At 38.7% G+C, this 24797-nt stretch overlaps 1 protein-coding gene across 1 annotated transcript in view; it reads right to left on the reverse strand.

Moving 5' to 3' along the window:
• Positions 1-24797, reverse strand: part of SLC49A4 (solute carrier family 49 member 4) — a 72501-nt gene that overhangs the window by 19637 nt on the left and 28067 nt on the right. The window contains exons 3-7 of the mRNA XM_033003458.2: positions 18222-18490; positions 12528-12657; positions 7343-7451; positions 6660-6727; positions 1629-1756 (exon numbers count right to left, since the gene is read on the reverse strand). Of these exons, the coding sequence (XP_032859349.2) occupies positions 1629-1756; positions 6660-6727; positions 7343-7451; positions 12528-12657; positions 18222-18490 (704 nt within the window). The remainder of the gene's footprint in view (positions 1-1628; positions 1757-6659; positions 6728-7342; positions 7452-12527; positions 12658-18221; positions 18491-24797) is intronic.

Below are 24797 nucleotides of genomic sequence, written 5' to 3' on the forward strand. Positions count from 1 at the left end.
AAACCCAAACCCTAGAGTTTTATCAAGGGATGCTAGTTTAGGATACTTTATATCAAACCTCAAATACGTTACATACTTCTATGTCTTGACAGTGGATCACCTTTACAAAAAAAAAACAACACCATAATGCACCTAGATGCTATAAACAAGCAAGAATTCTTCTAGAACCTATGTTGCATGCCGAGTTCTTTACGAAGAAATAACATAAAATCAGAGACAGAGCTCCATCAGTTTTGTTTTGGATCACTGGTGAGTACAGACGTAATGACTTTCACCTCTTGAAACCTCTTTGCTTCATTCTTATGCATAGACTTGAAGGGACATTTATGTGTTTGGCTTGTTGCAACAATTCAGAGGATAGAGTTACTGTAAAATTCTACATTACTGCAGGCTTGCAGTGATGAAGCAGGCAAGCACAAGAAATAAGCTTTTATTGCATTTATTTTAGATTTGATGGAAAAGCATAGTAATTTGGTACGACAACAGCCACCGTGAAATTTGATTTGTTTATTGATTAAATTACATTTTATTTAAGCAGAATTTTTTCTGAAAAAGTTGAAATTTCAAGATAAATCACAGATTTGACCTATCCATCCAGATGGTGTTTCTCCTGAATTGATCATGTATTTCAATTTGCTGTACCCACTTTAGTTTATAATTGTGACATATGCAATGCACCAAGGACACTTACTGAAACTCAAAGTTAATTTGAGTAAACCAGAATTTTATATACTATTCTCCACACCAAACTTTTTATTAAAAATGGGGAAAAAAACAATTTTCATTTCTCCTATAATGTATAAACTTACCTATTACAAAGATGGCACTTCATTTAAAAATGGATTTACAGAATTCTTCAATAAATATTTTTTAAAATTTAGTTTTACTGTAACTCATTACTCTGTTGAAGGTCTTGGAATCATAGGTGGATTGATCATTTGGTGCTGATACTAATGTGAAGGACAGATTTTTAAGAACTAAGTGGAAGCTAATTTTCAACTAAGGGTACAGCTCACTGGCAGCTTGAGTAGACCTCTGAGCATTTCCCCCACTCCTGCCAACAGCCTTTTTCCCGTCTTTTTGAGGCACAGGCTGAGTTAATTTTGGGCTGGAACAGTTCCCTGAACCTGAATGCAGGTGCAAAAAAGAGGACAGCACAGTGCAAGGATAGCTTTAAATGGCTGAAAATACTATGGATCACCTTGACTTGAAGTGCACCACGTTTCCAATAATTAATGTAAGTTTAAAAACCCTAAATTCCCAGACATGTCACTGATATGCAAGGCCACTCCCATTCATCTGATTTTTGTTGGTTTACTTCTCACCTCTGTTATTCCAAACACTCAAAACAGAAAAACACTCAGTCCCAAAATAAATTTTAAATGCATATTCTGGGTTCTTATTATTGGGTATTGCTATTTTTAATCTTTCTATTAAGTTATTCAAAGCTGATAAAGACATTTCAGATTCAATAGGTTTTCTAAGCCTTTTTTTTTTGTTGTTGTCTCAGTAAAACTACCTCATTCCTAAAGATACCAAACCAGGTTACAGTACAGTTGATTTAAGACTGCAAATCTTTGCTTGCAATACCAATTATAAACAATAGGAATTAAAATAATTGTCGGTACCTGTGGTTAAAGGCAGATGAGTGACACTAGTCAGACAAGTGAGAGTGAACCAGGTTGATGCTAATGTTGCTCCAGATAAAAGCAGCAGCAGTATAAACTTCAGCATGCCCCTGATAAAATCTGCAAATCTAAAATAATAGCACAGATCAGAGCAATACAAATGCTGATTTTAATATTATTTAAATTTGATGCTTGACAATTAATTCAGTATATTCTCATTAAACATTTTGGAGACTATAACAACAATTTAAAAATCATTTCTCATTTTCAGAAATAGAAAAAAAGGCATTTTTATAGAATAGTGATATTTCTAGCTGTCAAGCTGAAGAGCCATGGATTTCTTAGCTGTCACAAAATAACAACCAAACCAGAACAATTCTCAAAGCATCAACTGAAAACCCTTGGTATACAGGAAGGTGTTGGGTTTTTTCTTCTGCATTTGTTGGACACAACATCACACCACTACTTACATCGCTGTTTTGTCAGCGTTTGCCAGTCTCGCTTGGCAGACACACCGCCCGATTAGCATATGAGGAGGCTGCTGCATTTCATTCAAGACAAAGTTAAGTGTCAAGATTCATTCCTGTGGGAAATGACAAAACTCCAAATACCAGAATCCCTAGATCGAAGATGACAAGGAACAGCTTCTGAACCCTTGGATGCATTGGTGATGAAGCTCTCGGTGGCTCAGGCAGAGGAGGAATTCTTTACACAGTTGGTCACTCTGCCAGTGGCTGTTTTGGGTTGAAATGTTCCAGAAACTAAGAGCTTGGTGCCACTCCTTTCCTACACATGCCTCACTGACAGTCTGGGGGAGGACAGCCCCACAAGTCCTTGGGCAGTGTGGCTGTTACACAGAGGGAAATACAATCCTTATACCAACTGATGGTACAATTGCTTTTCTCATCTTTTTTTTTTTTTCCTTTTCTTTTTAAGGAGACATAATGTATTTGAGCAGCACTCACATGGCACAATTATCAGTACAACTGCTCTTTTCAAAAGATATTTCAACACAGCTACTAAAAAAGATATATTAGAAAAGGCAGTGTCATTTATCCACTGGTAATTTTCTATCATCTCCTGCTTAGGAGATGTGATTTTGGGCTGGGTGGGTTAGGTATGTATGTCTGAAGAATGTCTTCTGCCCTCATAGCCTCCTATCTTGATTAGGTTAATGGCAGCACAATCCATCCATGATGAAATCTGTCTGTCTGTCAGCTAACTGCCTTCTCTGCCCCGACAAAGATCACTTTACAGGCAGGTACCTTATATCTTACTTGATAAGACAGATAATCTAACAAACATTTTGAGAACTAAGAACTTCAACTCCACATACGCTGCAAGAGATGTACAAGTAATGCAATTAAAAAAAAAAAAAAAAAAAACAAAAAAAAAAACCAAACCACTCCTTTTCTCTTATTTTAATTCTCCCTGTAATTCCACACTGAATTTAGCAGTGAGTAATTCAATAATCAGTAGTGAAGCCCAATGCTGCATACAATCTTAAAAGTTTATGACTGCAGTGTTCAAGTGGCTTATGCATTAATCTCCAATAGTCAGAGGTTAGCTGCTACTGTTGTTTTTTTCCAACAATCTTCTCAGTGGTTTGCCAGTTTCTTTAATTATTCTTTGGGATCACTGGGGTCAATATCAGCAATTTTAAAAGCTTCTCAGAAGCATCTCAAAGTGCAAACTTTTGGCTTCTTCCACAGAGACTCCCCCCTTTGCCTGCCGTCAGACAACATCACTATTCTATCTCCTTACAGGCAAGAGCAGTTACGTATATCCCGTCTAATGAAACACAGTGTGAGAAGTATCAGCCTTCAGGGAGGGACATTCACAGACAACAGGTCTGGAAGGGATCTTGAGGATGTCCTTTCTCCTACCACCAGGGATATGGGGCGATGGAAGGATGATACACAAGTAGCTGCAATTCTTTTTGACACAAAGATCCTGGTTTGGGTATCAGTGGTAGCAATGTGCTCCCAGGAGCTCTCGGCTATTACAGGATTCGGAAGGGTCAAATACAAACTTAAAGGTTTATGCAGCTACTGAATTCAGCCAGCAACAGAAATAACTGGAAAAAATGACATAGCAAACTAGCCTGAACTTGGTAATTGAGGGACTTCTGCTTCTTGTCTGGTTACAATAGAAAAAAGACAACTGTAAATCTAGTCAACTCTTCAGAATACTTTTCAATTAAAAATGAGAGAAATTATTTTTATCCTCTGACCTCAGTATCTGCTTTCAAAACCCTCCATTCTGTTTAAATCCTTCTTCATCATCTAGCATGTAAAGGGATGTCTGCAGCTGCTAAAAAAATAGGCACACCAGGAGAGGTGTGTATACTCTGAGCCTAGTGCTGGTAACAGTCTCCTGCAGCCCAGCACATCCAGCCCTAGGCTGGATCCTACAGTTAAAATCACAAACCTGCATTGCTGACAACACTGTTGCTAAGGAAATTATCACCATGTCATGAAGTTTCAGTATTTTGACTATAGTGCAGGTTAAAAGCAGGAAGAAAAATTGAACCATGGAGGACAAAATCTCAGAAATGTCTACAATCATTAGCAAAACTGGCAAAAAAAAAAAAATTAAGAAAAGAGAACAGATTTATGTTTCCATACAATGATATGAATGTCGCTCTTCGACACTGCTTTTCTTCAAACCACTAGCATATGAAAGCTGCCAGTAAAGGGTACAGCACCTGCCAGCTGCCCAAAATAGCCCAGGCTTTTCAATTATAAAAATGCATCACACAAATTAACTAAACGTAACCAAGTTCATGGCTTGCAGGACAGCAGTGGGTGAGAGCATGAGGATTTATGTATTGTGCTGAGGAAAACTTGCACCATTTTGAAAATGGGATAGATAAACAAATTTCCAAACTGGGCATTACTTTAAATATAGATGATTTAACACCTACTGTTACATGCAGGACCAAATGCTCCAGGGCAAGGCTCAGGTTGTTACAGTTCTAAATGTTAGAATCTGCACTGACAAATATGGAAGGAGCAAATTCCTAAACTGCACCAATTTTGTTTTGATAAAATAGCAGAAAGAAAAAAAAAAATAGGTAAAAAAAAACCCCAAACCCAACAGCTTCTTGAAAGGTGGTTAAGGGAGAGAGCTGCTTGCTTGGCAAATCACCGTTCTGACACTGAAATACATCAACTTGTCAGCCTTGACAAGAATCATTACTTAATTTTCCTAATTACAACTTTCAGCAGATTACAGTCAGACTCGTCATTGATTCAACCCTACACAGATAAATGCTGAATAGGCCTAGGAGGGAGAGTCATCCATCAGGAGTGACAAATCACCTCCTCCCTCCCTTTCTGTATGCAAACCCTCCCATTTGAACTGTGTATCGCCCAAGTTAGAAAGACATATTTGGAGACAGACTGTTGGTATCTGTTTAATTTACTCAAAAGAAAATCTCTGAATGCTACAAAATACTGGTACTCAACAAGGTTTGAGATCAATTTTGAAGCAGTTAAAGAGACTGTCAGCATTTCCTGAAACTTAACCCAGGCAATATATTAAATAAATTAATTTTCCATAAAGACTGAGATTCACATGATGGCATTGAGTCAGCAGATTCTCTCCTAACAAAGTTAAGTAAGCTGCTAAGGGTGCCCCTCTACTATTAAAATGTTGCAAATATACTACAGATTAACTCATGATAGAAAAGATTAAACTGGCCCCCTACCTACTTCAGCACATAACCCGCCAGGGCATCTGTGTTATTTACAGCAGTTGGTTTTAAACATCTACCTCTCTTAGAGCAAAAACTTTGTAACTGAGCTTAGCTAATCAAAAGCAACTATTTTTAGAGGAAACCAGGGTGTGAACTTTGTTGCAATAAATTAAGTCCTTAGGCTTGCATCTGGAGCGGAGAGGAGGGAAGCGCTTGTTTCTTTTCCCTGGGTCAGGAGTTTTTTTCCTCTCCCTCCATCGCTGTTGCTAGGCAGCCTACAAAATGTCAGGATGAGAAACCTCACATTTCTTTATGCACTGTGTACTCTGATGATGAACAGCACATGAAAAAAAAAAAAAAAAAAAAAAAAAGAGCTTCAATTTCTGTCCTACAAAGATGCCTCTCTGGGTCCACAGTCCCACAATGACTGCAGTGATGACAGACCCCTGCATTTGTGCTAAACTCATTGCAGAACTGGAGTCTGAAGAACAGTTCTAGAGAAGCCAGGACAGTGCTATAGATATCCCGATGACAGGGGAACATGTGATTGGTTTTAATCAGTTTTATAAACTCACTGCTCAAGTACCTCCTGAAAGACTTTTTCTCCCCATCCCACCCCCCCGCCCCTTTTTTTAAAGGGGATCTCAGTCAAGAAAAAGCAGCAGCCATTTGGAAAGGACAGTTTTTGAAAAGCAAGAAAAAGCATTTCTTGCTTTTTCGCTCCCTGTGTCATCAGCATTCATGATGGCCAGAGACAGCTGTGTTTGGATATATAAAAAGCATAGGTACACCCACTCTATAGCTCATAGCAGTACAGTAAAAAACAGGCCATACAGGAAGCCAGCAGCAACCTGGTCAAAACAGGCCCAGACTAATTTCTCTGTGGAAGAACGTGACGTTATTGTGGGTAGGCTGCCCATGCTACACTCCCAATATTCCGCTGGGTATCAATATGCCCAAAAGTGTTGATGGAAGGAGACAGACACTAATTTCTTCAATGCTTTCCAAATGTGCTACAACGGGTTCTCCCTCATACCAGGCAGTTGCATTCACAAGAACTGAGTTTAAAAGGAGCATACAGGAAGCACTTGTCAGGAATAACAGTATGACTTGCCAAATTGAGGTATACACATGTGGAGTTCTCAACCCCCAGCAACCACTAACATGGAATATACAAATTACTGCTCTACAAGAAACGCATCATAACCCCATAATGTATTTTCCATTTCAAGTTTATAGAAGATGAGAGAAAACAATTTATGTTATTAGGAGGATAAGCTAAATGTCAATCACAGCTGAAGAAACGGAGAAGGACATGCAATTATTCCTACCTTGCCATTGCTATGCCAACAACACAACCTCCAACTATAGACCAAAATCCAATCCAGCCTGCATCTACCTGACAGGAAAAAAACACAAACAAAACAAAACATAGCATAAATGAATGTGTTAAAGCTGAGAAAATAAGATGATGTTACTTTCAAAATGAATGGTATCAAAAGCCCCCAACAACAATCAAGTGCAAGACTTTTTCTAGGATACTCAAAAGGAAATAAATTCACTAAAAAAAGTATGACTAAATAGCCTATGTCCTAAATGTGACCTCTCTTTATAGAAACTGAGTAATGTCCTCTGGATTTTAATAATGTTCTATCAAAAGCTTAGAAATCCTCTCCTCCCCACTTCATCTTTTCCACCTGGTAAAGATTATTTTCTTTTACTAAAGGTGTAGCAGCCAGCAATACTCCCATTTGTTTACCTCCCTCTTCCCTCTTGTCAAAAGGTGCATACGGTTCTGAAAATACCCCCCAGCGGTGGAGAGTCAGCAGGAAGAATCGTGACAGTTTGGGATGCCAAAGCTACAGTTTATTTTGTTTAAAATTTCAGGAGAAAAGTGGTCCATATATATTAATAGCAGCTTAAACATAAAAACTTGATAAAATTGTATGCTAGTGCAAAATAAAAACATGCCACTTACAAAATAGCTGCCTATTATCAGTCAGGAGATACTTACTTGGCTTACGTGAACTGGTGTTAATATCAAATCCAGAACACCAGACCAGCCAGAGAAAACACCCAGTGGTATAGCATAGGCTAAAGCAATCATCAAGAATCGGAAATTGCTGTGAAGAAAAAACATACGCGATTAGCTGCAGCTTATATTAGAAATTGCACCCAGATTAGCTGCTAGAGCAAATGACATCCTAGAACCTATGTTCTGCCCATCAAGAAAAATAGCAGAGGTCTGAAGGAGGAGAGAGCCAGGAAAAACAAGAAAGGTATCCAGCCATGTCACTGAAATTCCAGTGGCTGAGATGTTACTGCCTTAGCAGTGTGATAATAAAAACGCCGGTGTCTCCACGTAGTTCAGCGATTTTTGTATTATGCTGGGTTTATGCGTTTCTCATTTCTGCAAGCAATGCTTCCATGAATTTGCATGGGCAACCTACTTAGCCTAAGTGTATGTTAGGAACAATAAACACTAATTTAAATGACAAAAAGCCTATTTCAAGAATAAAATCAGAGATTCACGCTTTCCGAACTGTACCTTTTTTTTTTTTTTTAAACTCTGTTTCACTTCTCTTTATTTTGGGGAAAGGCAGGGAGAACTCTTGAGAATTAAATGGATACAGTTTCAAGAGTGGAAAATTTTGACAGTTTGAACTGTCAAAAAACAGAGACAAGTATAATATTCTGTTCTAAATACTCGGTGTGTTTTCTTTTTCCTCCCAATTAAAATTATTCAACCTTTAGTATTCAGTGAAAATGAAGCAGTCAAAGCTGTGTCATCATCTTCCTCATACGCAGCTAAAGAAGAGTTGGCAGACAAATACCACCACCAACTTCCCCCACTCACCGTAACCAAAATCAAATGTGAAATCTTTGCTAAGAAACATCCAACTTTTCCTCAAAAATGTTTCAATTCAGGAATAAAACCAGAAAATATACTTTGGACTCTGCAATAGTGATATTTTAAAGTGAAGAGACTTTACAGTGATTCCAAGGTTATCCCATGGGATATCTGTGTAACCACAAAATGTGGCTCCCCTCGTTCCCAAACAATTTACATAAAATTGATCTTGATCAGTACCAGTTCCTTGGCATGCAGAGGCAATTTGAAAGCACATAGTTACAAAAGCCAAGAGGGAGAGAAAGAGCTTCAAATACTCTTCAAAACATTCAGAGGTTTGCAGCTTACACTGGTTTACTCCCCTAGAAGATCCACGCACAGCACACCAGCCAGTGTTTTTTCGCACTGTTCTTTTTCACACATCCTCTTCTTGAATAACACATTTACATCACATGAACATATCCTCCTCTTTCAATATCATTCATGTCAGATTTATTTTTTAATGCAAAGAAAAACAACTCCCAAACTTGCAGCTCCTCTACACACTGCTTATATTTATCTGAATGCTAAAGCATTTGTTGTCTTCCTGATAACATTTTTTTCTCTCTTAAGAATGCCATACTCTTATCCTAGTCTACCTTGTATCATCTTGGCATCTCTTAAGGCAGGTTTTCTGATGCTGCTTAATACTATCCATGTAATAGCTAATTCAACATCTGTAGAATAAAGGGGAAAGTGTCCATTTTGCATGAACATTATTTAGCTATGTCATATATCGCAAAGAGGGAACAAGTCTGAATGCACTCTTCCAAAATAGAACTTGCTCAATATTCAACATCTTTAACAAAGATGAGGTACAGATAGCCAAAGAGCTACTTTTGAGGGGGTGAGTACTTTATAACTTACTTGACCGAGATCTCCTGTGGCATATTTGTCTTCTGTAACTCAAGCAATGAGACAGACTGACATGTGGGACAGCTGCCCTGTGCCACGTCCAACTCCCAGTCCAACTAGTGAACAAGCTCTGCATCATGACATCCTCCAGCGACAGAGGCTGCCACCCTGACTAGTCCCAGAATAAGGAAGGTGACCAGGAGAAAAGGTGCATGGCAGTGACAAAGCACCACTGATCACCAGATGTCATTGTCTCCTTGTCCAGCAGCAGCTAGCACTGGCTACTTTAAGTGCTAAAGCTATATGAAACATACATCTAAAGTAGCAGCCCCGCTTTTCATGGTTCCAGTCATTTGTATTTGTTTTTGCAATTTTGCAATTGCTCCACTTAAAATAGAAAAATGTGCTGTCTGACACACCATCAGTTGGTGAACCCACACTGTTTTCGATCGTATCAGCCCTTATGACAGGATATCAGCATTAGCCTCTCTGTTTAAACCATTCTGCTGGAATACGAATTGGGTTTTTCTTGTTTTTTTCAGAAACCTACTTAACACCACTAGAATCTGTAAGACAGGCTAGTTCAGAGGGGAGCCCTGTCAAAGTCAGTCACCATTTTCAGAATAACTTTGACAGCGCCTATTATCATCAGGCACACTCTGAGCAGTTTCCATCACTGGATGGTGGTGTCATATGAAAGTTTCATTAAAGAAATAATGATGCACAAAAACCCTGTTATGAAATTTAAAAATTGCTTACATAGTCCCTTGAAAATACAAAAGGCATGTAACTGGCTAAAAGCAACTAATGACTTCAAAGCAAAAATCATTACATGTTTTCTTAATGCAGATTTTAAGATTTATCAACTATTTACTTGTATTAAAATTTTTTCCATGGAAATTTGTGGCATATTCTGAAATACAAGGGGAAAAAAAGTCGTATTTGCTTCACCCAAGAAACTGAGAAAGGGCACCGTACTTTTTCTAATGGAAATTCAAACTACACTTGTCACAGTGTGTGATAGACTGTTAAAAGATTTGGGCTTAGCTCCCAAACCATGACTAATCTGTCGTCTCCCACTGCAGGCTGAGAGAGTTGGTATCAGGAGATAACCAGAGATCAGCTAATCATTATAATCTGTCAGAAGCAGGAATCCTCCAAATCAGGAGGAAGAACCAAGTTCCTAAGCAAGTCCAAAAAAAAACAGCCTACAGGGAATGGTTGACCCTGAGAAGATATGTATAATACAACTCTGAAAGAAGTAGCTCATGAAGATGACTGCTCAGGACCTGAGGGCATAAAGGAGTGTGGGAGTTGCAGGATGTGATAGATCCCCTCGGTGTCCAAGGAAAAAGGTCAATGACTTCAATGGTGAAGTTATGTGACGCAGCTTTATTTTGAAGTGATAAAACTGCAGCCCGGGGGAGAGAAGAGGGAGATGATGAACATCTCAATTCTCATGAGTGTTGTTTGGTGCATAATTTGGTCAGCCCACCAGTTCACACACATCCTAAATGCCTTACACACAGTCCTTATACTAGAGGGTAAGTCTGCAATAAGGGGAAATCATGATTTCCTGGTACTCATCAGCCGCTTACCTTCAGTCTACACCATTAAGTTAAAAGAAAGGCTCTCTCTGCCAAGAATTATGAAGCCTAGATTAAGCAGGCAACAGACCTTAGAAGCCTAACGAACCAAACGACGGATTTCTCTTGAAGCATGGCAGATACCATTCTCTTTCATAAAACCCCCTTGCTTGATGGATTGTTGCTGAAAGGCTCCCCAAGATAAGTGGGTTTAATGATGAACTGTTGATTGTTTCGTGTACAGAGGAATGAAGAAGTGCCTTTGATAAGGGGCAGCGTGGAAGAATGCATAAAGATCAGAGGGAAGGGAGATATAATGGTCTACCTGAACGCATTTTAAAAAACCTCTTGGTTCTTGGAGACACTATAAACTATTCTCATTATTTAAGCGTCTGGTTTGTTTTCTTAAGTTTCATTGATTGTAAATAGCAAGCCAGCTCTGCTGTTTACCTCCTGACCTTACCAGCATCTCAGGTTCACTGTTTACAACACTTTGAACAAGGAAACTAATGGTTATAAAGCTCCCAAATGGAGTCCTGTCAACAGAAATTTTGTATTTCACCTGCAGAGTCAGTTGCTGTTTGGATTTCTGTTCAACAGCAACATTTTTACAACACAGCCCTCAGGCAGGGTCTCACTGCACATGAGCTTAGGTGTGTAACAGCATTATTGTGTGTGCTAAGTGTCCTTATGGGAATTGGTATTTTTCAATATCCTGAGTAGGTGACTTTGCAGACTAACTAGACAGCTGTACTCACACCTTCTCCCAACTGCCAGCTCCAAGATGAATACACAGGATTAGGCATCTTGTCAACTATTTACTCCCCAAAACTGAAACAAAAGCTTCCAAAAGCAAAAGAAAAAAAAAAAAAAAAAAAAGGCAATGAGAGATGAGTTGTTTTTGCTGGTTTTAAATACACTTTTAGAAAGTACAGCCCACAATAGATCTGTAAAAACTAAATGCCTAAAGCTCCACCATTATCAAGTTTCAAGCAGCCCTTTGTATGCAGATTCAGCTCCTATCACTACATCACCCAAGGAACAATTACAGCAAGAGTCTGAAGACCCCCAGTGAAGCCAGCCGTACTCCACACCATGGGAGTGGTTCTTCTTTGCCCCAGGAAGTTCATCTGTGCAGTATCACGTAACGGGCACAGGCCTTCACAGCTATTCAGCATTAATACAGTTGCTTTAGCTGTTCCTCTGAGATCAGACTCCCATGATGCAGGACACTGTATAAACACTGTGTGGGGAAGGACTGTGTCCTACCAAAAGAGCCCAAGTAGGAGAAGTTGCAGAGCTGGAGATGCCACTTACTTTATAACTTTTTTTTTTTTAAACCCCAAAATGTAAAGGAAACTAATTTACCTTTGAACCTGTCCAGAAACACATCCATAGATCATATAATCATTTCAGATAGTCCATTCATTGCTCTCAGGGCTGAATGAAAGGAGCTAAATGCTCCTTTGAATGACAAGCAAACCCCAAATTCATTCCAATATAATAAACATGGAAGTAGCTTATTAGTTATGTGCAGTCTTGTCAACAGTTTTCTCACACCTAGCAGTATGCATACTGTTGCATACAGTAACAGAAGCATTGCATAAGAAAAGCCATGCTAACAGGATAACTAAAGCCGTGTTGGTGCTGAAGGACTCTGGCATGAAGGCTTGAGATATACCCAATTATTTAAAATTAAATGTCTGCTTTCTAGCAAGTAGCATCCTCTTGCGTCTCAGCATTAATATTTATTTTGTTTAAAAGCACTACAAACTAACTTGTTTGCTCAATGAGAAGATTAAAGCACACTTATTTTTATTTATTTAGGTGCTGATCTGCTTTGAAGTGGAAACCCAGTGAGGGCCTACCTTAAGAGTCTGCAAAAACTTCTCCTGTAGCTGAGCCGTTGACTCGCCGCAGCCACACTGGGAGGGAATGGAGGGCGTGAGGGGAAGTAGGCCAACGCTGCAGAAAATATCAGGGAAACCATCCCAAATTCTAAACAAGAGGGCAAAGAAAAACAAAACCGAGAACAGATGTTAGCATCAAAAGACTTATTTTGGTACAGCATTGTTATCAGCCAGCCTCTGATACATAAATCCCACCACAAGTGCTTTACTGCTCTTGACAACAGAACTCCGGAACTTGAAAGAGAATTTCTTTTTTTTGTCCCCAAGCAAGATTTCAAATTGAGATGGAGAATCAATGAGATGGAGAAATACCAGCAGTGCATTCCAGTGACAGGAGCTGCAGAGAACCAGGCTCGCACACGGAGAACTCAAGTGAAGCAAAAGGAAAGCTTTTTCTCTTTAGAGAGAACTGCATTAAGAAGATTTGGCCACGTTTCCTCACAATGGAAGTAACGCAGTGCAGGTTTAGTCTCTAGCAGCGTGCTAGAGACTTTAAACAGATGGGACTGGGGAAGCCCCAGGGCATGGAATGACAATTATTTGGCGAACAGGATGATGAAGACAAACGAAAGGTCAAGCAAGGCAGCATCTCGGACACAAACAGTATTACATGGCAACAGAATATAAAGAGAAAAGCGTAGGAGCAGCTATGGCTCAGGAATAGAAAGAGCATGGGTAATAGGGAGAAAAATGAAAGAATACAGCTGTTTGCAGATGCTCTTCTTGTTCAGCAGCAGGTATTCTAGATCTTTGAAAAATTTCATAGCAGAAATTTGGACCTGAACTTGCAAAGTGATGAGCACTTCACAGAAAATACTGAGCAAGCCCCATGATCAGACATTCTGAGGAAAAACAACTCTACCCACAGTCAGTCTAATTAATTTGTTTTACAGGCCTTTTACAATGTATATCATGTTCTCCACAGTCCTCAATCCCAGTATTTCTCATATCTCCTTTGAAAACAATTACTTGCTGCTGGAGAGAAAAATGTATAGCTGAAGTATGTTATCTTAAAAGAACCTGTGATCTTATAACAAAGAAGTGTTCACTGACACCACAAATAAATTCCAGCAGAGCTGGATACTCAATTGCATTCATTTTCTTTTTTCTTTTCTTTTTTAATAAATCAATATGAGCATGGCACTTTGCCAGCTCTTCTGCTAAACCAGAAGAAAATAAATTCAGGAAACTGAAATGTAAATAACACTTGGAGTCTAAATGGATCAGCTGGAGATGGGGAAGGGAAATGAATGCTACTATTTGGCATATGGAAAAAAAGTCTACACTAAATTTCTTCTGAAGGCATACCAGGAATGTGACAATACCATTCCTCACAATCAAATACTAAAGAATTTGTTTTGAATTATGCGGTGTCTTTTTTCCTACCATGGTCTAATTGCATGTTTTGAGAGTCAAAGGCACTTTAACTAGACCTTCTCGCTGTATCTCCTATGTACCTCAGAAAATAGATTCTTTTTCTATATTTGTGCACATTTTTTTTGAGACCATGAGCAGTGAATAAAGAACCGGCCATAACTTGCTTTGTCCTATAGGTTGATACTAGACAAGAAAGCAAGGCTTGCCAAAAGCTGTTTATTCCCTTCTCCTGTATCTATGTCTATATATAGTTTTATAGGTGTATATATATATGTACATGCATACTCAAACTTTAATCACATATTAAAGGAAGATTTCAGACTGCAGTCAGGTATAGCCAGGAAGAATGTGACGACACAAACCCACAGATTTTGTCTGACATCCTAATTATTTAACTTCATTATACTGCAGTGCCATAAGGGGAAAGGCTAGGTCTTTTTCTAAGGAATGTAAAACATGTTGATAATTTTTTTAAGTTACAGTAATATTTTATAAAAGCTGCCCATCTGGGGCCTCTTCTACAGGTTGCCTCAAGATTCCTCACAGTCAAATTGTTGCAGTAGGAGCAGTACAGTAACACTACTTTTTTTTTTTTTTTAATGATTAAATTCAGCATGCAGTCCTTGTAGTACCTTCTTGCAACTCTTTAATGTTTCCCAGTGTTATACTTTCCAGGCTAACAAATTTGCCTTGCAAGCACTGCCCTCATGCACAAAAGAAAAGAGCAGAATTCACTTTGGAAACTGAAGCAGATACCTCTATTAAAGTCTTTAGTGTCATCTTAGTTTTGTGTATCACACCTGCATCTCTATCAGAAGTCCAGGTACTGCCAAATAAAACCAATTTCTTCTATGTTGCATTCCTTCCTCATTAGGACACCCTTACCTTTATCTCCATCATCATTTACTCTATCAGACTAGATAAAGGAAAATACATTCCCAGGACAAGTTTCAGATTGTAAGCAGGGAGTAAAAGTAAGCAAAAGAGAAAAGGTAAGAAGTAGGTCAATATTGCGACCCAGGGAGCTGCAGTCACAAAAGATGAACTCTTCCACAGGAGCTATCGGCTTCTCAACAGCGCAATGGATGCAGCAAAGCACTCAGAATTGGGCAAGTCAGCATAAATTACTGTGCAGAAATACAGCCATGTGTATCTCTTGTTGAGGAATGAATCTGAAATGCTTCATGAAAGCTGGGTACCATACCACAGTGACCTGTGACTGTCAAAGTGGAGAGATGCCTGCATCTTTGTCTAGGAAGTAGGCACCCTGCTGCCTGTATAAACCCCAAACAGAAAAGAGGTTTACAGAGACACATGCCTCCTTGATACAAGGTCTTTTTTGTTCATGTAGGCTACTCATAGCACAAAAACCTTCCCAAAACCAGAAATCCTCCTCCCCATCCTGTCCTGAAATGTAAAGGGGGAATAAAGGCACTTCACACACACACATTTTTTTTTAAACAAATAATGATTTTTACATTGATATTTAGGAAAGCACATGGCTAAAAGCTCTGGCTGCAGTCCAGAAAAAAATTCAAGCTTCCTTATGCAATTCAGGTAATACAATTCAATTCTGATTTGCTACATCTGTACTATTTCAGCTGTGAACCAGAATATGCAGCAACACAGATGACACAGAAGGAGGCTGTGGTAATTCAGCTGAGCTCTTAGTCCGCATTTGAGATAAAGGAACAGCAATTTATTAAAACACAGAAGAGACTGGAGTTAACAGAGCAATTTCAGAATGGGTATATAAGCAATTGCTTTGTAATCATGTTTGAGGTTAAATCCTTGGAAAATTAGCACACTCTTGGCATGCTGCTGATCCCAAGTTAACAATTCACATCATTACCGTCTTTTAAAAGTCATCACCTAACTTTCGGAGTCTGCTTATCTAAGGCTACTTCACAGAAAAGCAACAAGCTCCATCACAAACACAACTCCCTTAGGAATGCAAAGTGCTTATCCTGTGAAAATGGCTTTCCCATAGTATCTTAAAGGAGAAGTTATACCAAGCCTGACCACACCTGCTGTACAAGTGGGGAAGCGGGACATTTGGGTCTAGCTCCTTGTTCTGCTATGTTCTGTAACATCTCTTCCAGTCATCTGTGAAGTCAATTTGAGCTCCATTTTCTGCCCAGCTGATTATGGGGACAGAGTACCCTACCACACCTTGCAGGTGCATTTTTGGTCTGCAGGTGAACTACCACCAGGCAGTCACACACCACGAAGCAGCCTTCCTGGCATAACAGAGCACAGGGCAGGCGGACAGCAGGGACCTTGCTCCTTCAGCTCTCCAGGGAAACAGGGCTGAGGTGAGACAGGACAAATCCCACAAGGGATTCAAAGCAACCTCCTCTTTGACAGTTCCTACCGATTTTAAACGAGTTAGATGTTTTGCCACCATCACTGCGATTCACTGCAGGCAGTAACGTTCATGAACCAGCTCTTTTTCATTGCCTGAACAGCTAAAGGGGTTGTAGCTCCTGAAAAAACGCACCCCATATGACACAACAAGCACAGCTACACAAAGAAACCAGCGCTGTTCAAACCACTTTCAGATACTAAGAACTACAGATGCCCCATAAAACACACTTCCTAGGAAGCTGAAGAGCTGCTGTAGGATCATCTTATGCTGGGACCAATGATCCCAAACAAGTCTACATGATGTTCTCAAACCCTTGCTGGCTCAGAAAGGCAGAAAGGCCTGCCCCATGTCTCAGCATGCCTAAGACACACCTCTGAACCTTGGTGGCAAGCAAGATCCATTCCAGTTTCTGAAGAAAACGCTTAGGAAAAACCTCCCAGAAGAGAAAATGAATCTAATGGGCTACTGAAAGCAACATTTCTAGTGCTACCACTCAAAACAGAGGCTTTAGGCACAAAACTGTACTTCTTTTAGGAAGAAGAGTTCTTCTCTCTCCATGGAAAGTCTGGAGAGGGATTGCTAAGGCACTTCTCTAATTGCTAGATTGTTCCTCCCCTATCTACTGCTCCTCAGGACAAAAGCTGACTTGCCTTCATTTTCCTTCTTTCACACCAAGCATTTTCATCTGCCATGAGATTTTTGGAGACTAACATCATATTTACCTCTGAAAAAGGCCTAACCAGACCCAAATTTCCTTGTTGTTCCAATACACGAGTCCAGTAGAAAGTAGGTTACATTTTAGCAGGTTAAAAAATACTTGCTGAAATAGTGGTCCAACTTCTACTATGTTTTCTTTAAAATGAACAGTAAAATGGCCCTCACCCAACAGGAGTATTAATTTGACAAAATTTCCATAAGAATAACGTCCAGGAATAAATGATCACAAACAGCTAACTCAATCCCATAAACCTGCATATAAACTACACAGTATATATATTTTAAGATTTCTGGAATGCTTAGGGCTAACTCTTGGCTGAATTTCAGAGGCTGCAATTATAACGGGGAATAACCCAACCAAATGGGCAACTGCCATGACACGGCAAAGTTCAGCTGCTCTCAGTGCTGTACCAATTTATATCCACTAAGAATCAGATCCTAGACTCTTAAGCCACTTAAGCACCTCTTTTTCCTTAAAGCTTGCTGCTAGTTTTGCAAGTGGCACAAAGAGCTGTAGAAGCCATTGCAGGAAAAAAAGCAAATACATCAAATCTAAGTTATATCAGGTGAAATCTACATCAGTGGTTTTTTTTCCACTAAACTGTTGTCACTTCACTGAAATTGCTCACCACATAAGAATTACATGTTTTAGTTAAAAACAAAATCTACTGAGTTTTAATTTCAATGTTAGATTCTTAAATACTAATAATCTAATCGCATTTGAAAGGCATATGCAAGTCATAAATTAAGGCTGATTTAATGCAGGAAAGAATTTAATGCTGAAAGACTACTGGATTTCCACTCTTACAGAAACAAAAGAAAAAACCCCAACCTGTCATGGACAAGTTTGGTTTTTTTTTTTAATGAAAATTCAAGAAGCAAGAACTAGTTTGAAAATTCGTGGAAAGCGTAAGCTCTCCTAGAATACATTTCTCCTAAGATCAGCCGATACAAACAACCGAAACTCTTCATTTGCAATCAATCTGCATAAAAGGCTATTTTTAAATCTTTCCTACACAAAAGGAAAAAAAGAATTAACCTTTCTGATGGTACAATATTTCACCACTTCATTATTTTCCATCAGTAATTGTTTTCTGTGCAGACCAGCCACTAGAGGGTAGTGATTCATAAGCACCAAACACACATGAAAGTATGTAAAGTTTTCATATTTTTTTTTTTTTAAACCACACCTGCATACAGCACAGCCTCAATGCGGTCCTTGATGTGCTCAGTGTTGCTCTGCAATAGCAGCGGGAGGTGAGATGTTCCATTAGGAGATGGCACTACAAGAGGTCCCACTAGAAATGCGCCAGCAGCGCCCAGGTAGTTGAGCAGCGATGCGATGGCTGTTGCTGTGGCACGTTCATCTGGAGAAAACCACGTTGTAGAAAGAAATGGTGCCGCGTTCATCACAGTTGGCCCCGCCAAGCCATTTAACAGCTGCCCTCCGTGAATCAACCTGGAATAGAGAACAAAGAATGCAGTCATTTGGATGACAACTGATTGCCCCCTTTCTTTTTTTTCCTCTTTTTTTAATTAAAAACGCATGTAAGATATTGAGTGCTGGAGACAGAGTGACTGCACAAAGAAATTAAAGTTCTGTGCAAAAAAAGGATATTCTATAGACTAAAAGAAGCCTAATTAGACTGATTTAAAGAATCCAGAGTTACTCTGGTCTCATTACCTCAGATAAATGGAGAGGCAAATGCTCTCTTCAAAGCAGGAAAGGAAGAGGTTTTTTGCAGAAAAAAAGGTATAATGATAGGATATAAAAGTAGAAATGGTATAGTAGCAGGAAAGCTTTAAATTATAAACGTCTTAAACCTGACCCTTTGCCTGCATAAATCCCACCAGAAGATTTAAATTAGTTATGGCAGATCCAAAATTGAAACACTTCATCAAAATACTCTGCATATTTTTTCACTGAATTATTTATTTTTATTTACACACTCACATGAGCTCTATGTGCCTACAGATGAGGAGGCTGGGCTGTTGAGGTTTCCAAGAGAATCGTCTTCTCCAGCAATCTGGCCATTCTCAACATACTGTTGAAACAGCCAAGCAAACCCAGATTTTTTCTCGTTTTTCACACTCATTGGGATTTAACAGATAAGGCTGGTGACAGAACAGAGATAGTACTTCCAAGCACTGAAGTCTCTGCAAACTTTGGCTTAATATTAGTACAATGAGCACATGCAGAAAGGACTTTTTGAAGGCTCTTCTACACGTGGAAGTCAGCCAGAATCCTTCCACTTTGACTTTTCCAAACAGTGATCAGCCGTGAAAGGCAAAAGCATTTTGGAATTTATATAAAGACTTCATGTCTCAAAAACAGCTAGCGAGTCAAACAAAACATTGCAACCCTCCAAAGGAGATCTATCCATTGTGCAATAAAATGGTGGCAGATGATATTTTTAAATGGTGGTGTTTTTCTAAGCATAGCAGGAACTTGATGTTATTGCTGCAAGACTTGAGTTGTCAGACATAAAAAGCTACAGTCTGAAAATGGGGAAACATAAACTAGCATTTAGGCAATGTTTCAAGCCACAAACGGCTGAATAATATACTGTGTAGCAGGAGTTTTTTAAAGCACACAAAGGAACAAAATATGTAAAAGAAATGCTGACAGACTCTTCATCAAATTAACAAGATAGATTGCAATAAAAAGGGATAGATGTTACTAATTCTCAATGGATTATAAATCAAATTTTTAAACAAAATTTATAAAAACATACAGAAAAAGAGAAGCAGCTATTACACATCATCTGAAGGAAACACTTTCCAAGCTGGGACAGAAGTAATATACACTCTTACATATAAGGAATTGCAACTTCTTAAGTTCACATAGCAAGGATAGATTTCATTACTATTCGTTAATGATGTGCTTCAGATGGACATCACCACAGCACAGTCAGGCCTTTTTAACACTTGTTAAACTGGTGCCCCTCCAATAAAATACAATGAAATAGTTTTAAATAAATAAAAAGCACTATATAAATAACGCTCTGGTATGTTTTCTGGAGAACACATTACTTGAATCCCTTATCATTACTCTCCAACCCAGTGTACTTTGGACAAACCAAGGTATCCTTCTGCACTTCTGTATTCACTCTACTTACCTCACTACAGTAAGTTATTCTCAAACTTATCCTAAACTGTTCCAGGGTATTTGCAGAGCTATGCTACATCCCCAGAAGCAGCGGCATTTCAGTAGCACTTGAGGTAACTACTGCAACATATAAAGATTTTATTTTAGTATTTCCTCTTGCTCCAAAGTGAATTTAAGGCTTAAACTGTGGTTTTATGATTGTATTCTAGGAAAAGTGTGTCACCACAAAATAACCTTTATAGCTACAGGTGCCATACTAACACTTCTGTTCACTTAGGCCACTATGATAATACTGTTTTAGTTCAAATATGCCTACTCTATAAAAATCCTAGGGGCACATAAAACTCACTAAAACCAGAAAAAAAGTACAATAGTTCTTCTGAAATGCCTATGGGCATGTAGGCACTTCATCTGGTAGAAGAAGAGAAGTTTTATAAAAAATAACCCCACACAAACCACAAAACAAAAGACTCGATGTATACATTGTGAGAATTATGTGTACTCTTTTTATGTACTTACACTTCAGATTTAGATTATGTCTATCAAACTCCACCGTCTGAATAAAGCTCTATAACTGACCTCTATACTTGAGGGAGAAATAGAAGTTAATTACTTTGCAGATCCAAAGGGATAAAGTAGTGTCTTAGTCCAGGTTTTTATCTGTACACTAGTTTTCTGTCTTTTTTTTCAAAGAAAGAGCCAATTTTTGTTTCTCCGTAGGTCTCTCCTGCCAGTGTTCTGGCTGCTCTCTCTCCTGCCTTGCCCTGCCGGGTATGCTCTCTCCCCCCAGGGATTTTCCTTTCCATCTGCATTTTTGGCATTTATCAAGCTTACCATTATCATCCAGGGCAAAGCATCTCTTATCTTCATAAAGCTTAATTTTTCAAGTCTAACATATTTGGTTTAATAAATACTACTTTCAGACTAAATTGCCACTGATACACAGAATACTATCTCAAATACCTCTGCATATGATAACAGCCTAAGCCTTACTTTATCTGTTTTTCAATACTGGCTTGAATTAATCTACTTTCTACTGAAAAAAAAGTATTTGCATTGTTCCTTTACACATCCTTAACTCATTTCCCTAGAGAGGCAGGGACGAGCAATTTAAAACGCAATTCTGTGCATTTACTAAGCTGCTACTCTGGGAGACACATGTAGCAGCTGCTCCATCTGACAGAGGAATATGAACACAACAGTATTGGTGGCTTTTTGCTGTTTGTTACAACGTCTTATCATCACCATGCTAGATTTTGGTCTCACAGCCCATAGGAGTCTCCTCTTGTACACCATCAGTGCTAAAAATTGCTCCAACAGAGAGACATTTGTTTCTGTTTTTTCCAATTTTCTTCTTGTTTCTGCTACCAAAAAGCTGCAAAGAGCAACAGCATTTTTCCCTGTCACTATTTCAGTTTCATTGGGCACAACAAGATTTCTCTTCCCTGAGAAAAGGGCTAAAAAGATAACTTTAGCTCAGGACTCTACCCAGATGGAAAAATATTTTTCAGTCTTATTACACTAACAGGGTAATTTTCATCTGTTATTTACCCGGCTCTGCTCTGTCTTCTGATGCATTATTTATCCAATCATCACCTAATTATTTTCATGTATCAAAAAGTAAAAAGTTATTGAGTTCAAATAACAGAAAATAACACAAGAGTAGAAGTCTATTTAATCACAATTACGAAAGAGAAAATTGGAAAAAAATGACAACAGAAATTCATCTCTGACTTACAAAATAACTGATGACTATGTAGCTTAAAGTAAAAGTAGGGAAGTAAACATCTACCCAAAATACCTTGTTTCTAACCATTTCAGAAGTCAGGTCATGGACTCATTTTTAAATTTCAAGGTTTTTGCACACCTGACCTCTGCACTACTGAATTTGTGTGCTCTTCAAACTTCTAACTTACAGATGAACATGAGCCCTTTACAAAAAAAAAAAAAAAATGTTATTTGAGGGCTGGTGGTAAATGCTAGTGCAAAGTATCATGCACCAGATCATTACAGTAATGGATAACTTATACATTGTATATATTGTATATACATGTATATATCTATCTATATGTATTAAAAAAATAATACACAGACATATGTGTATATACACACACCCCTTTGCACAAAATAAAGACCACATTTGTTCCTAAACTGGCCTCTGAATTGCAAAAAGATAGAACAATGGGTAGTTCAAATACAGCAATATAGATTAGATAATAAAAACTCTTATTATACTATACTGTCACCTCTTTACCGAATTTTTGTCAAGTCACATTATAAATAACTTAAATTACATGGTTTTCATCACTTCCCTGAGAGAAAACTTGATATGAGTACTAAGAAGTAACCTGGTTATACCTGCTTTATTCACTCCCTGCTGTCACTGTTGCAATATCCTAACAGGCAACAACAACAAAAAAAACAGGTAAGGCTATAAATGCTGAAATTACAATATCACTGAGCAAACTGGGTATGAAAAAAAGTGATATTATACAGGAAAAAGGTTTTAGTGATCGATGATAATACCATATAGTTAAGATGGGAAAGAGCTTCCCTTTACAGTCAGCTTTACTTATCTTTTCCTCCCTGTATGGTTTGAAACTTTTCATGCATGGTCACAGTCCTGTCAGGTACTGGATTTGTTAAGCTATTCAAAAGCTGTGTGTTATATTAACACTTTTTCTATGTGAAAAAACTAAACATTTAGTGTTTCTACCATAGTATGTCTCATACCTGGACTTAAGAGAATTTTAAATGAAAGAAAATCCCGTTAGTTTCTATACTCAGATAGGGAAACAAAGTCAACAGTAGAGAGAAAATTCCTTACTCAAAAAAATCACTTTTAATACAACAGATTTAAAGCACAACACTACAATAAATCTCCAAAGCTCAGTTCTAAGATGCGTTAATTGAGTTTGTTTTGAGAAGGCTAGGACTGGAGAAGTCATATTGGTATTTTAACACTGAGTAACAAGTGGAAAAAGCATTTTCACCTTTTCTTTGGTAAGCAACACAGGAGAAGAATGAGACCGTCAGCCCCAGTGCATTGCTCTGATTCTCCAAACATGGATTTCCTTTACTATCCTCTGATGAGCCCCCTGTCAACTGGGAAATTAGGTTCCTCTGGGTCCTCTGAGGGAGCAGAGCTCAATTTAAGAGCCTTGTGAAGACAACGTTTTGGTGCAGAGTTTTTCCCTGAAACTTTCACCATGCCTTTCCCGCTAGCTGCCATGAGAATTGACCACTTAGTCACTATTCAAACTTCTATACAAATGCAATTAAAGAAAACTGGTAAATTGTTTTTTGCCACTGTTTGGCAAAGTGTGAGAAGCAACAAAGTCACAGAGAGTGCTAGTCTGCTGCTGCATGGAGATAGTGCTGTAGCATGCCTCTTAGTCTGGAAAAATTTAGTATTGCTGATCCTAATAATTAAGCAAAAAGCGATTCTGGATAGAGAAGTTAACATTTTACAGAAATGGATGGCTAACTTTTCTTTCACATGCCTGACATTTTCACTCACTGAGAGAAGTGGATTGTTCAACTCCTGCTAATTTGGAAGACAAATACGTTTATACAGTGATTAGCTCATTGTAGGAACAACTAGAAGCAAATGAAAGGGACTACTACTGGAGGACTTCAGAGCACTTTTCAAGTGTTACTGAATTTAGCCTCGTGTCCTGTTTTTGGCTGGGATAGAGTTAATTTTCTTCCTAGTAAGTGGTACTGTGCTGTGTTTTGGATTTAGTGTGAGAATAACGTTGATAACACACTGATGCTTTAGTTCTTGCTAAGTAGCACTTACCCTAAGTTAAAGATTTTTCAGTTTCCCATGCTCTGCCAGCGATCGGGAGCACAAGAAGCTGGGAGGGAGTGTGGCCAGGATAGCTGACCTGAACTAGCCAAAGAGATATTCCATACCATAGAACATCATATCCAGTATACAAACTGGAGGGAGTTGGCTGGGAGGTGCCAACCACTGCTCAGGGACTGGCTGGGCATTAGTCAGCAGGCAGGGAGCAATTACATTGTGCATCACTTGGTTGGTTTCTTTTTCCCCCCCCAGTTTTATTTCTCTCTTCTTGTTATATCCCTTTTCATGACATTATTTATTACTATTGCTATTATATTTTATTTTAGTTGTTAAACTGTGTTAGTCTCAACTCACGTGTTTTAGTGTTTTGGGTTTTTTTTTCTTCCAATTCTCCTCCCCATCCCAGCGGGCAGAGAGGAGTGTGTGGGTGGCTACGTGGTGCCTAGTTGCTGGCTGGGGTTAAACCACAACACCTCACTACACATCAACAAAGCACGTAAATACCTCCTATTCTAGAGTGCCTACACTGATGTATGATGCAACTTGCCTTCCCAGGAAAAGGGATAGGAAAAGACGCGGACTTATCCACATTAAACATTAGGAGATTTATTACCTCAGAGGGAAGTAATAACCAGTTTTGTAAAGAACCACCTCTGATTTTTCACAATCAAGTTACTAGAAAAGGACAGAGCTTTTCCTTTAGACTCACAGAAATAAATACAACAAAAGAACCCTCTCTTAGGTGGAACCTTTTTAGGTACTTCTTAAAGCAAAAATAGAATCAGGGAGGTCAAATTCATGCTTTACAGCAATTCACTGCTATGGAGTATGGGGAGAACCTGATGC

This window comes from Tyto alba, unplaced genomic scaffold, assembly GCF_018691265.1.
Source record: "Tyto alba isolate M040663 unplaced genomic scaffold, T.alba_DEE_v4.0 Super-Scaffold_7, whole genome shotgun sequence".
NCBI classification, from domain to species: Eukaryota; Metazoa; Chordata; class Aves; order Strigiformes; family Tytonidae; genus Tyto; species Tyto alba.